Source organism: Centrocercus urophasianus, unplaced genomic scaffold (assembly GCF_019232065.1).
Source record: "Centrocercus urophasianus isolate 14NV4802_14NV808 unplaced genomic scaffold, USGS_Curo_1.0 seq_10, whole genome shotgun sequence".
NCBI classification, from domain to species: Eukaryota; Metazoa; Chordata; class Aves; order Galliformes; family Phasianidae; genus Centrocercus; species Centrocercus urophasianus.
The window spans coordinates 38,558,577-38,573,488 of record NW_024884142.1 but is presented as its reverse complement, the minus strand read 5'-3'; the positions used below and the strand labels follow the sequence as shown (position 1 = coordinate 38,573,488).

The 14,912-nt window shown below is 43.6% G+C and overlaps 1 protein-coding gene and 1 long non-coding RNA gene across 3 annotated transcripts in view; one reads left to right on the top strand and one right to left on the bottom strand.

Annotated features, from left to right (window-relative positions):
* The window catches only part of LOC122157352, a 17,028-nt gene extending 9,765 nt beyond the window's left edge, over positions 1-7,263 (bottom strand). For both annotated transcript variants that reach the window (XR_006167893.1, XR_006167897.1), the window contains exons 1-2: positions 7,157-7,263; positions 1,493-1,608 (exon numbers count right to left, since the gene is read on the bottom strand). This is a non-coding gene — a long non-coding RNA (uncharacterized LOC122157352). The remainder of the gene's footprint in view (positions 1-1,492; positions 1,609-7,156) is intronic.
* A 539-nt stretch (positions 7,264-7,802) lies between these two features.
* Positions 7,803-14,912, top strand: part of REV3L (REV3 like, DNA directed polymerase zeta catalytic subunit) — a 113,266-nt gene continuing 106,156 nt past the window's right edge. Inside the window, exon 1 of the mRNA XM_042811614.1 lies at positions 7,803-7,979. Within this exon, the coding sequence (XP_042667548.1) occupies positions 7,841-7,979 (139 nt within the window). The 5' untranslated portion in view covers positions 7,803-7,840. The remainder of the gene's footprint in view (positions 7,980-14,912) is intronic.

Below are 14,912 nucleotides of genomic sequence, written 5' to 3'. Positions count from 1 at the left end.
GGAAGGGGAAAGAGGTGATAAAAAGGAAGACAGACAATACAGGAAATCTTAAACTGTGTTCTGAACTACAGGTAGTTGACTTAATGGGGGGAGGGGGAATAGTTGGTGTCTGGAACAGCAGCATAAAGTATGCATTCATATATTACAGAAACCAATACTGACAGAGATGGAGAAAGCATTTAATAGGCCTCTGCCATCTTTAATTTAATCTTAAAGCACTTTAAGTTTACTCTGCTGGTGACTCTCCTATCTCTTCCTGGATAACAGATGGCTGTTTGTGATCAACATACCAGACAGAAGCTTCTTTCACTTTAATGCATGAATGGGGAATGCTGCTTGTAAGTCAGACTACATGGCACAACAGGTGATTTTGCCACTTACCATCCAGCCCCATTTTTGTGATTCATTCATTAAAAACACATTTCGCATTTTGAAACAAGGAAAGTTCAAATAATGACCACATGTGTACATACAATTGGCTGCATAAATTATTATGAGACTGATAGGACATTCTGCAGTTACACTACTTGGAAACCTTACATTATGGAATCTTTTAAATTACTTATTTGAATCACTTGGGTGAACTGTTTGCATCAGATAATGGGTTTTTTGTTTTTTGTTTTTTGTTTTTTTTCCCCCTCAGTGGAGAGTTTCAGCTAAATGATGTGGCTACCCATAAGAACGAGAATATGAAAAATTTGTTGCTGATTTAAAAACAGTTCTTACAGCCGTTCACCTCAGCTCCATTGTATGGAATAGAAATTTCAGAGTTTGGTAGGATGATGTATGTGTACATAGAAACAATACATTTTTTGTAAACCCCACCAAGTCGCACATAATTTCTCTTGGGAAGAGATAATGTATGTAAGATGTAAAAATAAAAGCAATTATTTTCATAACAAAAGCTATTCAAATGCTCAACCACTTTTGCCTTCCTACTGCATAACTTGCCAGCAACTCTGACAGACATACCATTCACACAAACACTATTAATGTTTAAATGCTAGATGTCATTTACACATAGTTTGATCTTTTATGGCCATATCCAACTCTTACAGGCATCTAGTTTTTTAATAGCTTTGATTCAGCAACACTGCTCACACAATGGCTCTAGCAATACTCCTTGATTATCTAAGACTTAATTAGATCATCTTAATTAAATTTCAACTACTAACTTCTTTTTGTCATACATCCAGCCACTAAACTTCACTTGCTACTACACTGTTAGCTGCTCTCTAACAACATGTGATACACTAAACTCATTACAGAACCATATAAATATTGTTCTTGACAACATGCTGCTCTCTTAACATAGGAGGAAAGCCCAACCCCTTTTTGACATAGAGAATTCCATTAGCAGAGAGTAGATCAATACTGCTTCATCTCTGGATACAACATAATGCATTTACTGTCAGTTTTCTTGTATTATGTGTATGCTGTTAATTAATATGATTTTAAAATAAAAGTAGTATAGTTCTGCTTTGTTACATACGTGAAAATCTTTATTCATTTTTACATTTCAGATGATATCATTTCCTTGAGTACTTATGTGTTCTCTTGTATGCACATTCACTGGTAGGTTCTTCTGATGTTAGGCCAAGGTAAAACCTGAAAATGTTGGGGGGGAAAAAGAGTTATGGTCAAATAACTTCCAATTAAAACTTCTGTTTGAAATGTACATTGCTAAAAACAAATGCAACCCAGGAAACAAAATGGTTTAAAAGTAGTTTTGTATCTTCATATAAGCATTATGTATAAGAATTTGTATATGTAACTTATTTGCACGCACATGGAATGTGGCAGTATAACCTGCTGCAGTGTATTTCATACAGCTAAGGTTTTCTGAAATGAAAACATGGCATAGAATGTGTTTTGTGCAATGATGATGAAAGCTCTTTCTCCTAATGGCTAAATCATCTGTATCAATTAGAGGAACCCATAATTGAAATGTTCAGTGAACTACATGCAATTCTTCTAAAATTTTGATCATCAGATTCAGTCATGTGATAAACAGCAAAGAACATCACAGAACCTCCTTTGGTAATCTAATCAACTTCCATAATAAAACTTGTTACAAAGCTCTGCTCTCCTACTTCCACACAGAGAAGAAACTCTTTCCTCCATTGGTGAGAAATCTTTCATGTCCAGTTAATCTCCAGCTTAAATTTGTTATGACCAGTTTGTAGCTAATCATTCTATATCAGTACTGTTCTTTTGCTTAAATATTTTTCCTTCCTGCTTATGCCAAAGTTAGTGATATACTTACAAACTTCACTTGTGTTCTCTTTCATTGTCTGTTTTCCTAGATGGAGTCAAATGAATCTTATATTCTCTTGATGACTTAAAAAAATAGCCCAAATAAGCTAGGACCTTGATCCTAGGACCTAAGATCTTGTACAATCACACTGATGTATCACTTGCTTTCATGGAAATAACCTCACGCATTTTAGGCCTCACTTCCAGAACTTTTCTTCTGCCACTTCTGGTTAAGGAGTTTCTAGTTCAGAGCGGAAGATTCTTAGCTATTTTCAAGTTCAAAACCTTGCACTTGATATGCAAGACAAGATATTATAACACTTCTATTTAAATGCAAGCCAGACAACTCTTCCTATGTGTATCTGTTTTCCAAAATTAAGGTTATCAGCCATTCTTATTTATGCACTAAATAAAACACTCCTATAGATGTTAAGTGGCAGATTTTGCTTATAGACAGCTTCTAGTTTTATAGCCCTCCTTTCCCATTAGAAATTCTTTATGCACCCAACTTAATTTCTCATATGGCACTAAACTGAATCTTTTTCTTGGAGCGCAAATTAACACTAATTCATTTCCTTTGTCAGTAAAATAAATTATATTGAAAGGAAAAATAAATGAACAGAACCCAAAACAATCCCTCCCACAGATATACCTCTAATACAGGAAAGAATTTTCTTTCATGTTCTTTTTTATTCTGTGTTTTATTTTTTTTCCTAGGCCCCACATACTGCAATGGTTGCCCATAATGGGTTGCCCATAACGCTTTCTTGGGTTCTCTTTCAAATGTATTTCACTTCCAATCATGTGGCACCATTCTTGCTCTGACAGGTTTACTAAGGATCATTGCTAAAAGACTGCTTTAATACTTTCCAAGTATTTTCACACTTGAGACAAGGCCAGTTTTCTCATCAGTTTTCTAGTGGCAAAATGTTGGTGTAAGACCATTAATTAAATGTGTTATCGCTCTGGTTTTGACAGAACCCAACTGCATTACACATCAGAGCCAACTGCCTAGCCTGTATCTGTTCACTAAGAATTATTTTTTTTTAAGAGCTCTCATGAATTACAATCTTAAGCACTATTTCCAAAGCACAGTTACCTCTACAAATGAATTCTGCAACCCGAGTGGCTCTTTAAGCCAGTCTGGTAGCCTGGGAGTTGCTCAGCTTTTTGCTTTTCTTTTTTTGCTTACATTTTTGTCTGCTGACAGCCATGTAGCGCTTGACTTTCCAGTGGTATGTAGTACAGTGGGCATGCACAACGCTGCCTCAAATCATAGCAAGAGTAGGTCTAACTACTGGGAGAGTAAGAAATGTTCGTCAGGACTCTCACATAAAGAATTTTCCTGTGTGCTTGCCTATGATGACCATGCCAATAAAAACAGACCTTAGAAATACCGAATGCCCTGAAAATCGGCAGGAACTCAAACGTGGATATACAAGTCAATTACGAAGTTAGGATGTATTGTACAAAATGTTACCTTCTGTACTATAGTCTAATCTTCTACCACCAAGTTCTTTTGCATTTTGCTATTATAATCAGACACTTGCAAAAGATGGCTTTTCCCTGACCTAGTTAGTTCTGTCTGCTCATAACCGCAGTTATATATTTTGGGGGAATTGCAAATAACATTTTTGAACAATTTTTCTGAGTAGGCATACGGTATGAAGTAAGAGAAAGAAGAGACTGAAACATCTTTTGTTAAGAAAAGCAAACCTGTACTGATTTTACTCTACGTGGACACTGTAACTTTAAAGAAAATAATGAGTCTTGATGATAACTAATATTACTAATACTCATTTTTTACTGTACAGTTGTTTAACTGCATGATTAGAAGCAGTTATATATATGCAAGCTTGATTATTTTCATGTAAATATGTGGCTGGCTAATGGGGAGTTGCTGCTTAGCAACTGGAGCAGAGAAAGGGGTGCTTGCTTTAGAACAGGAAACTGAATAAAACCTTGCAGAGTACACACAGCGTTTGAAGATACCATAGAAAATGGGTGGCAGTGCTCTGCAACCATGATGCTTCCTTTTGTAATTACTCACATCCTAGGATGTCAGCATTTTCAGGTAGTAGAGGATAAACTCCATCAAAAATCATTTATAATGATAATATAATCATAATAAATGATAATAATAATAATAATAAATGATCATAATAAATGATAATGATAAATAATCATTTATAATTAATAGATGTGCACAACGTGAACAAACAACAAATAAGGTAAGTACTAAGGACAAACCCTGACACGCAAGCTAAAACGTAGGAAAATCCAGACACAGACTTTGTTTCTGCTCTCTACTGTAACGGTTAAATTGACAATGCTATCGATGCTCCTCAGACCTCAGTGCCTTAAACTAGTGATCAACTTATGCTACCATAAGCCAATACTGCTGGAAGAAGCCTTCTTTTTTGCTCCCTGTTACTCAAACTCAGCCCCTGCTCTGTCTTCTCCGCTGTGCAAGCACAGGCATTTCTACATTTATAATGAGGCAGATGATGGACCTGATCTAGGTTAAAACCAAGCCAACACTTTTAGTTGGATCACCTTTACCTGGATCAGCATCTGAATTGAGTTTATTATGCAGTCGCTCCACTACTAGAAGGAGGAAGGAGGGGACCTGTCCTGACAGTGCTGGCTCAAACCTTTTGTGAAAACACCTTCTCATCCTGGTGTGACCGCACATCCTTTGTGTGACTGCAAGAAGAATATGAAAGCAGAAGTGTGCTCTATGAAATGAAGAGAAACTGAAAAAGTGTATCTCAGAGGAAGTACTAAAGAGATGTCTCCATGACTGAGACTACTACTTGGATCACACTATTTGCATCAAGAAGGAAAGTCCCGTAGTTTTTTCCTAAGGTCTCTTACAACATTTTCAGGAATTGAAAGATCATATGGACAGGAATCTGGCTGCAGTTTAGGTATTAGTGTTGTCTCAGTTCTGTCATCTTCCTTTTTCAACAGTTCCTCTTAATTCAAAACATAGCCCTCCCTGATTTAACAAACAAAAATGTTTAGTTGTAATAGAAGAGCGAATTACGTGCTTTAGTGACTCCTGGCTCATGCTTCTAAAAAGTGATTCCTGATATCTACACTATGCTATTGTGGGAAACCGCTTCCGCTTCAGCAGAGCTGACAGACGTGAACTTGTGCCTGCACATCAAGCACAATGCTTGTTTAGAAGAAGCCAGAATATTCAGCAGCTTAAATGCCTTGGGTTATGTACCAGCTCAGCTGAGGTGCAGGTACATACTGTGTTCTGTTGCCTGGGTATATATACCAACAGAATACAGCAGTGGATCAGTATCTCACAGAAATGAACTGCTAGTGTTGTAGTATCTTAAGGGGTAACACAGCACATCTGTTGGTGTTGAAAGCCATTAAGCAGTCAGTGAAGTAAGAGTGGTGGGAAGATGCAATACTCAGGAATTCAGACAATCATGTAGACAGAAAGACAAGAGCGTGGAAGGGAGTGGTGCCCATACTGAAGTTCTATGGAAAATCAGGGAAATGCAGCAATTAAGCAACAGTACCAAATGCATTCAAATAGCAAGGGCTGGAAATACTGCTTAGCAACATGTTCCACCCGTGACCTCCTAGTGATTTATTAGTCTTCATGAAAATCAGGCGTTTCTAAAAAGAATATTCTTTAAGTTCCAAAGGGTTTCTAAATACCAGCCTGTCAAAAAAAAAAAAAAAAAAAAAAAAAGAAGTTGTAGCTCAGTTATATTTTCAATGTAACAGTTTGGGTTTTAATCCTACTGCAACTCCTCACTTCTGTGATGCAAGACTTCTTGAAGATGAGGTGACTTGACATTTTTTACTTGTGTTTGCATAAAAGCAAGCTTCAGAAGGAAAAGAGGGGCAGGCCAGGGGAAACAGACAGTGTACAAAGGGAGAGCAGGACAGCAGCTACCCTTGAAGCAGACAGGCAAGCTTCCTGCTCATTACAGTGAAAAAAAACGAAGGGTAGCAACTGCCTGGCCTGTCTTTTGTTTAAGTCTAAAACCAAAACATATGTAAGGAAAATGTGAAACAGATGTTCCACATATTGGACTTCTGTCATATTTTACAGATTTGTACATTTGTCTCCGCGCCATCCAGCCCTGCACCCATATGTAACATCGTAATTCTGGGTACATCTACCAAGATTCTGCTTTTTTAGAGGCAGTCCTTGCACACAGTCAACTCTTCTGGTATTTTTTCCCCAAAGCCTCAGCTCCCAGACAAAGACACTACAAGAGAGAACACAGCTGGAGGCGTTGGTTACCATTTTAAATCAAAACCCACCCTAATGAGCCGAAAATTATGAAGTGAGTTCTCCTAGCGGCCCAGGGACCAAATAAAGAGCCCTAAATCCCCCCGATTCTCACTCAAATCACAAACGGGGGCTGAGACGCACCTAGCTTCCACAACTCTTTATTTTTTTCCCCATAACTTAACGCCGGTTTCCTAGGCGATTCCCCACTTCTGCTGGGATTCAAGCAGCAAAGCGCCTCACCCCCACCCCCTCAGCGAGACAAGGTCGAACGCTGCGGCGTTCGGGCACGGCACGTCCCGACCTCCCCTCGCGGCGCGGGGCACAGAGCGGAGCGGCAGTTGTGAGGAGAGGGGCGGGTCGCGAGCAGAGCCCGGCCCAGCCTCCGGCCCAGCCCCGCCGCTCCGCCGCAGCGCGCCCGGCCCCGCCCCGCCGCAAACCAACCGCCGCCCTGTGCTCGGCCGCCCGCCGGAGGGGGCGCACTGCTGGGCGGGAGCGCGGCCCGGGCGCTGCGGTGCGGCCCCGCGGGCGGCGGTTGGGGAACCTCGCGGCTGCCCTCAGCACTTCCCGGCCGCCCGCCGTGCTTTTATTTTGTATCTCGGCGCCGTTAATCCCCGCCGCGTGCCGACTCACCTTCCCGCAGCGAGGCGACTCGGCATCCAAAATGGCGGCCGGCCCGCCTTAACCCAATGGCGGCGCATCGGCGCTCCCCGGTCCGCCCCACCGGCGGCTCGGGCTTCCGCAAGCCTCGCCCCAAGCCCGCCCGGACGAGCGCCGAGCCGCCGAGCCGCCGAGCCCCCTTCCTGAGGGAGCGGCCGGGGCAGAGCGGCGGGCGGACATTTTTCTCACCCCCCTCCCCTCGTTCCCGGGGCGGGATGCGTGTGCGTGAGCCCCGCGTCCTCCCCCCGCCGCTCCCCGAGTGGTTGCGCCCGTGACATCATCATCATGGCAACAACAGCTGCAGCCCGGAGCTGGGGCGCCGCCGCCGAGGCGTACGCGCTGCTGCGGGGGGAGCAGCCCGCGCTACCCCTCAGGCGCCGGCGACCGGCGGGGCTCTAGACTCTGACGTGGGGGGGGGCGACCCCGAGCGGGAGCGCGCGGCCCGCGCACGCGCCCGGCGCAGCAGCGGGCGGAGGGGGGGAGCGAGCGGGCGGGCGGGCGAGAGGCGGACAGAAGGAGACGGCGCGCGCCTGTGTGGGGCTGCGCGCGCCGAGGAGGGGCGGGCGGGCGGGCAGGGGGCTGCGCTCGCTCCCTCGCTGCGGCGGGGGGGGCTCCGCGCCTCGCTCAGTGCGCGCCTCGGCGGCGGCGGCCAACACCATGTTCTCAGTGAGGATCGTGACCGCCGACTACTACATGGGCAGCCCGCTGCCCGGCCTGGACCCCTGCCAGTCGCACTTCCGAGAGGCCCCGACCCGGCGGGTGCCCGTCGTCAGAGTGTTCGGTGCCACCCCCGCAGGTAAGGGACCCTAAGGCGCTGGGCCGCGCTTTGTGGCGGGGAGGGGGCGCGGCCCCCTCCCCACCTGCCCGAGCCCGGCCGCAGGTGCGCGGCCCGCGGGGCTTTGTGCGCGGCGCGGCCCGGCCGGAGCTGCCCGAGCGCCGGAGCCGTGCATGCGGCGGGGCCGCGGCGCTTTCTTCCCTCCACCGCTCCCCCCCCACTCCTCCGCGGGGACGGCCCCAGGGAGCGGCGGCCCCGTGCTGCACTGCGGGGCACGGCCGCGGGTCGGCCCCGGGGGCGCCCTCATGTCACGTTCCCCCCCTCGGCGTGGGGTCCCCGCAGCCCGGGCGGCTCTGACCGTGAGCGCCCTCACGGCCGCGGCGTTCGGGAGCGGGATTCGGTATCGATTCCGGGTGCGCCGTGCGTGAATCGAAGTTTAAAGCGAAGGGCTGTCCTCGTTTGGGGGTTGGACGTGCGAGGGATCGCTGCCGCGTTCCCTTTATGCTCGCGTTGTGTAATGCTGACCTTGGGAATTAAGGTATTTCTCTGTATTTTATTGACGCGTTGGAAATAAAGCGTTGCTCCCATACATCAGGCGTGAGGCGAGACAAAAAAAAAAAAAAAAAAACGCGTGATAGAACGGCACGGTGTATTTCGTTCCATTATACAGAAAAACATGCTGTTTTACGGTTATTTTGTTTTACATTTACCTGCTCTCAGATCAGAGGAATGTGTGCTACAAAAGCTTCTGTGATCTGGAGCATCTGTGGCTCCAAATCACCAAGTGGATGAGTGGGATTAACAGGCACAGCCCTGGAATAGTGGGACCTTCTTCTATTGTAGCTCTAATTTTGCATACAAAGGAGATATTATGTAATAATATTTATGTAATTGCACGAGTAGCTATTTCATTATTAAAAAATGTAGAGCCCGAGGTTGTCTGGCAGGTATCAGGCTGTGTGTGCGTGTGTGTGGTTAATGCATTAAGGCTCATTTTCCTGAAAGAAAATGTTTGGGCTATGCCGTATCATGAATGTGGCATCCTAAAGTAAACAGCGAGGCAGTTTAGGTGTCTGGCTGTTAGGAGTGCAGCAGGAAACCCTTAGCTTCCCAAACCAACTTTAATATTACTTTACATAATAGAAGTGTTTCTAATTCATGTTGGTTAGAAAACACGTTTTGCTCTGCTGTGCAGAGGAAGCGTGACTTGGCTATCATCTGCTTAGTTCCTTGCTGAACTTTTTAATGGCTTTTTTTTTTTTCTTTTCTGTATTTGTAACCTTTGTTAATAAGCTTCAGGAGCTTCTCACTGCATCTCAGCCTTATTTTTTCTTTTTTCTTTTTTTTTTTTCCCCAAACATCATCATGTCTGCAGAGGTGTTGAAGTAAGCATGTTGTTGTCAGAAGCAGCGTACCTGGTTTCAGAGAGAGGGTGACGCTTTGCTTGAGAGTCAAAAAAAGAAAATGTATAATCGCTGACATCTCTGTTAACACTTTCTTCAGGATAAAGAAACAGTAAAAACAACTTCTAATATACCCACATAGGGTCTTGTTATGTGTGCTATTGTTTGGCTTACAGACAGTGTGATTCTTGTCCTTGATTCAGTTGGTCTGGCTAGGAAAATCCCTTCTCATTGGGCTTAACTCGTGTACCTTGCCTGCAGGACAGGTGTTCAGTTGCTGCCCTGCTGGTGTAGTAGTAAACCATTGCACCTGTGTAGGCTGCCACACCTCTGGCACAGTGAGCTCTGCATGAATCTTGGTGTGCTTAAAGCCATGTGGCTGTGCCGCCCAGCTAACTGGGAATCAAGGTCAAACCAGGCTCCAAATTCCACCTACTGAGTGCTTGGAGTTGGATTGATGCGTGCAAATGATTTGTATAGATGTTCACAAAGTTAATGTCTGGCAGTACTGTACCCAGTGTCAGGCATGGACATTGGTTCTGAGAGCGCTTGCTCTTTCTACCTCTGCTGTGTTCTCAAAGGTGTATGAATGAGAGGATTCTCAATGTTCTTATCTTTGATGACTTTTTTTTCCTTTCTGTAATCCTGTGTTTAAGAATCACTTTGGAATGGTTTGCCAGTATGATCTATGAAATTGAAGTGGTTTGTGGTAATGGTGGCTGGGGGAAGTAAAGAGAGACTTCTGTTTAAAAGTAGTGGAGGAATGAACTCTTGGAATGGACTGTTCTTGCTATAATGCTTGCCAATTTCTGTAGGTCTTCTGGAGATGGAATTGCATTCTATTCCAGAAGACCCATGCACGTCATCTTTTGGTATCCTACATTTTTGCTTAGTAAGAGCTAAAAAGGCAAGGACTCAAAAAGCTCTTTAAGCAGAATCCATCTGCTATTCTGTTTTCTCATGATGTATGAAGAGTAAAATTCTGGCTACGATAGCAAATAGTGAAGTAAAACACTGTGAGAAATGCTGTTTGGATTCAGCTGGGTTAAGCCACTTCACTCCATTTTAGCATGTGATTCTTGCAGCAGACTTTCATGTCTGTTAACATAATGAATTGGACGTAAGTAAAATTTCAGAAATGCTGCAACACTGCCATGATGTTAATACAGTGAAAGCAGTATTAAATTCGTGCTTTGTTGTATAAGATCATAGATACTATTTGATGTAGTTGTTTTTGCATTTCGAAAGGAGTCTCATGATCCAGCTATTTGTATTTAAAACCAGTGGGCTTTAATTCACTAGCTAATGCTCAGGTATGAAACAAAATTTCAGTTATCTTCTCAGGCAGCATTTCTGGTCTGCTGGCTGGAGGTTGTTGTAAGTGCTTTTTATATTTAAAAAAAAAAGTTTGAGGAATTGCAAGGTCTATTTGTAACAATGGGAAGTATACTGAAAATTGGATTTTCTGTTTACGTACAGTCTTCTGTTTCATTGGTGATTCCTGATTTGTCATTCCTGTTACTAAAGTGTGGTATTGAGGCTGTGATTTATTCCTTGGCCTTCTCAAGGTCTTGGAGTTTTTCCTCAAGGTTTTACTGGCTGCCTTAATAGCAGCATGCGAGTGCTCGGCTGGGTGTTTCTGTCAGGTGTTGTTCAACTGCTGGAAGACAGAACCGAACTGTAAATCCATCCATAAAGGTATCAGGATAAGAGTACGTCATGTTATGTAGGATGTTAATAAATGAGCTGCAGTTGCTAAATTAATGACTTTGCTTAACAACGCTGTGTACGAGTAGCTGAGGATACTCTAAAACCACATTCTAGATACCTCTTGGTATGTGATAATGAGTATTGTAAAATGTGTAGTCAGAATGCTTGAAGTCACAGTTCTGATTTGGGGGTGATTTGAGGCTGATATACAGGATAAATTTTTACAAAATAGGTGTACAGTTTGAAATTGCTTTAAAGGGCCGTAGGCTTTTAATTGATGAAAGAGTTAGGAGAAGTCAGGTTAGAAATTTACCTAGAGAAAGCAATGTGTGGTTTGAGGAATAATATGTCTGCCATCCTCAACTGCAGATATTTGTCTGTTTTTGAAGACTTCTGTATTTTATATAATGAAATTGCTGATCCACAAATGAATCTTTCTTCAGGGCAGCACGAAAAGTCACCCACTTACAGCTTTTCAGGTGGGCGGCTGAGTTTGGTGGCTTTGCTTTTCCTTGTCTTTCTCAGAGGAAAAAAGCAGAGGCAAATGCTCCAGCTGAGATCTGGCTCCCTTCCAGAGGCAGTAGCTCTGGTATGACTCAGTGAAGGGGCCTGCTTATCTTCCTTTGTTTTTCCCTCCCCTTTCCCCCTTCCCTGACCTGGCAAAGCTGTATATCTGATCCCATCCCAGTGTCTTTCTCTCCTCCCTTGCTTCTCACTTGAGAAGGAATGAGCTCATCACAGGAACTTGCTGCTTTTTGTGCCCAGCTTGTGATTAACCGTTTTCCCTCCCTTCATTCTCACCACTATTCCAGACACTTTGTCCAGCAATAATCATTCCCCACAGCCTCCTCTGGTCATGATCCCAGTGTTTACAGCTAAGGATCATTCCAGATGCTGCTGCTTTCCATTTTCCAGAAGTGGGCATTTCTCATGACGAAGACTTCCAGGCTCTTCGTTTGAGGGTACGAGGCTGCAAAATAGGGCACAGCTGCTGTGGCCAAGACTTACCTCTTCATCATTGCCCTCAACATGTACAACTCTTGTTGGGGGTTGCTGTGGATTGCAGCACGGCCTGGAAGATTTTCAGCCTCCAATTTCTGCATCTCATGGTGGCAGGTTTCTCACACCGCTGAAGAGCCATTTGAAAAATAACCTCATACTGATTCATTTCACTTTTCTCCAGAAATTTATAGTTCCTGTAAGATGTGAACAGTGCTGGAGTAGAAACTGAGGAATTTGAGATTTGTTTATGCTGAGATTGCTTTGTCGGTGGTGTGATTGGAGGTCATTAGATAGTGACCTACCCGATTATTTTTTTTAAAGGATGTGAAGGATGTGTACTTTTGTTATGTTTTGGTTTGCGTTGTTGTGTTTTAAAGAACAGTCTACTTTTTGAGGCATTTGTTACCTACTTTGTATGGGTTGCCTGCTGAGTTGTTTGAGCAATGAGGGACTGCCTGAATAAACTGTGAGATTCTGCTGTGCTGGTATGAAACTCATTAAGTAGCAAATTAAGTACCTGTGTGTATGTGGCTTGTTTTGCTTGTTTCTTAAATAAACCTTAAAATACTGTGACAAAGTTGATATTCTAACTAGAATCCAGACATTGGTTTCATAACCATTGTTCTGTTTGCTTCTGTTGGTCAAGGCATTGAATGTGTTTAAGAACATGTGTGTAACTGACACTGTGTGCCTAGAACCCTTCAGCGGTAAAGTCCAGAGTGTTTCACATAGTAGCTGCATCCATATGGAGCCTGATGTGTGGCCTGGAATTCATTTTTATGCTCAGCACTCCTGGAAGCAGAATGAGAGCTTATCTACCTTAGATACAACTTCCAGTTATCTTGCCTACTTCTTACAGGTACTGTTTGGCTTCTTGTGGAAGTATCTTCTGTTTCAGTGTGTGAGGTGAAGCTCCTCAGAGTAACACACCTATGCTGAAATTAGTTGTCTCTCTTATTTTTACCCAGTTAGCGCATGGATGTCACAACCAAGGTTGGCAGGATTAGGCAATATGTAAACACTCATGAGAGGCAGCTCCTGCTCAGTGATTTTTGCGGTTTGAGTAGACAAGATACATTTGTGGATGAGGAAAGCAGGTGTGTAACACTGTGCCGTCCATGTGTTCTCAGTCTCTAGTTTCAGACTTCTGCTATTGATAATTTAATACCCTGTACTTCTAATTGTTGCCATTATCCTGCTTTTGTCCTTTACCCTTGATTGACCTCAGTGTGCCTCTGAGGAGGATGATGACAGCAAAACTACCCTCTTGGAGAGGCAGCAGGAATGCTTGTGCTGAAAGTTTGGCCTCACAAATGAAACAGCTGCAGTCTTTCACAGTGACTGGATGGCATCACTGGAGATTCAGTCTCATGTTACAGGAGGTCTGTTGATCAAAGTTGCAGGCCAATTAGCAGCCAACTTTTGTGTGATTTTGTTTTTTGGGGAAAGATTGGTGGTGTTGTTGTTGTTTTAATTACACATTCTATATCTCCAGCTGTTATGAAGCCAGCTTCTGAAAAGCCAGCACCTCCTCTCCCTCTGCTGTCACTGTTGGATACTGACTTGACAGTTGATGGACTTGCTGTTTCTTCTCTGTCTGCTGTGTCATGTGTACTGTACCTCCACATTAAAATGGTGTGCATTCCTTAAGTTGCTGTGTACATCCTTCTGTGGGAAAAATTGTTTCCCTGTCTATTGAACTGCTATCTCACCTTTCAGGAGCACGTTCTCAACAGACAGCAAGGTGCACCGGTGTTAAGAAAGGAACGAATTTGCTCAGGATCCCCCATGGTATCAGTAGCCTGACTGGTAATACTGTGAAGAACTTACTGTTTGCAGGCAGTATTTTTTTTTTTTTTTTTTTTTGTGATGCTACTCTGCCCAGTAAGGAATTCATCTAAATAGTAAAATAATGTTCCTTTGTATGTAGGGAAAAGTTACAGTTATAATAGCATGTAATAATTACGACATTAAAGCATAGGCTTGATTAATGAGTTCCAGGGACTGGATGGAAAGATCTGCCATGAAATCTGCTGTTAGGTTGTAATTGCAATGTTATTCATGATACCTGCCTGTAATGTAGTGAAAATAATAATTTTGAAGAATGCAGTTGAAGAATCAAATATATGGGCATACAAACAAGCAGTGTTTTCCTGCCTGTGCTAAAGTGACTTTTAAGAATCAGGGTGAAACCCAAAATATCTAAGACTCTAAACAGATACTCAAGTAGTTTGTGCAAGGTACTGTCTAAAACACCAGTGCTTTCATAGGCTTCGTTCTTGCATTTTTGTTAAGCTGCTTTTCTTTCAAGAGCTGCTTTATTACAGAGCAATTACAAGGTATGTTAGAAGTTTGAGAGCATTTTTGGCAGAGTGTTTAAATAGAACCTCACGCTGGCTGGGGGTGGCTCACGTGACTTATTAGAGAGCCATTTGATGTCTGTATGCTCCAGCCTTTCTCTATCCTGTGATTAGCGTGCAGACGGCCATTTCACGTAACTTTCATTACTCATGCAGATAGGCAGCCCATAATGTTGACTGTGTGTTTCTGAATCCATGTGTGTGACTTTGGTGTACGTGTGCGTGCCTTCTCAGCTTATCAGGCTGTGTAGTCTCCCTCCTTGCAGGTCTCCAAAAGCCACCTGGACATGGTCCTGGGCGCCCTGCTTTGGGTATCCCTGCTTGGGTAGGAGTGGGACTAGATGGAGCCCTTCCACCTCAGTGCTTATTGAGACTGCTCTGTACAGTTTGTTCACGCATCCAGGTAGACACATTCGTGTCTAGAGAGTGTGGAAGGGATGCCAGGTAACTGTTTTTAAGTTGGTTACGCTACTGCTGTA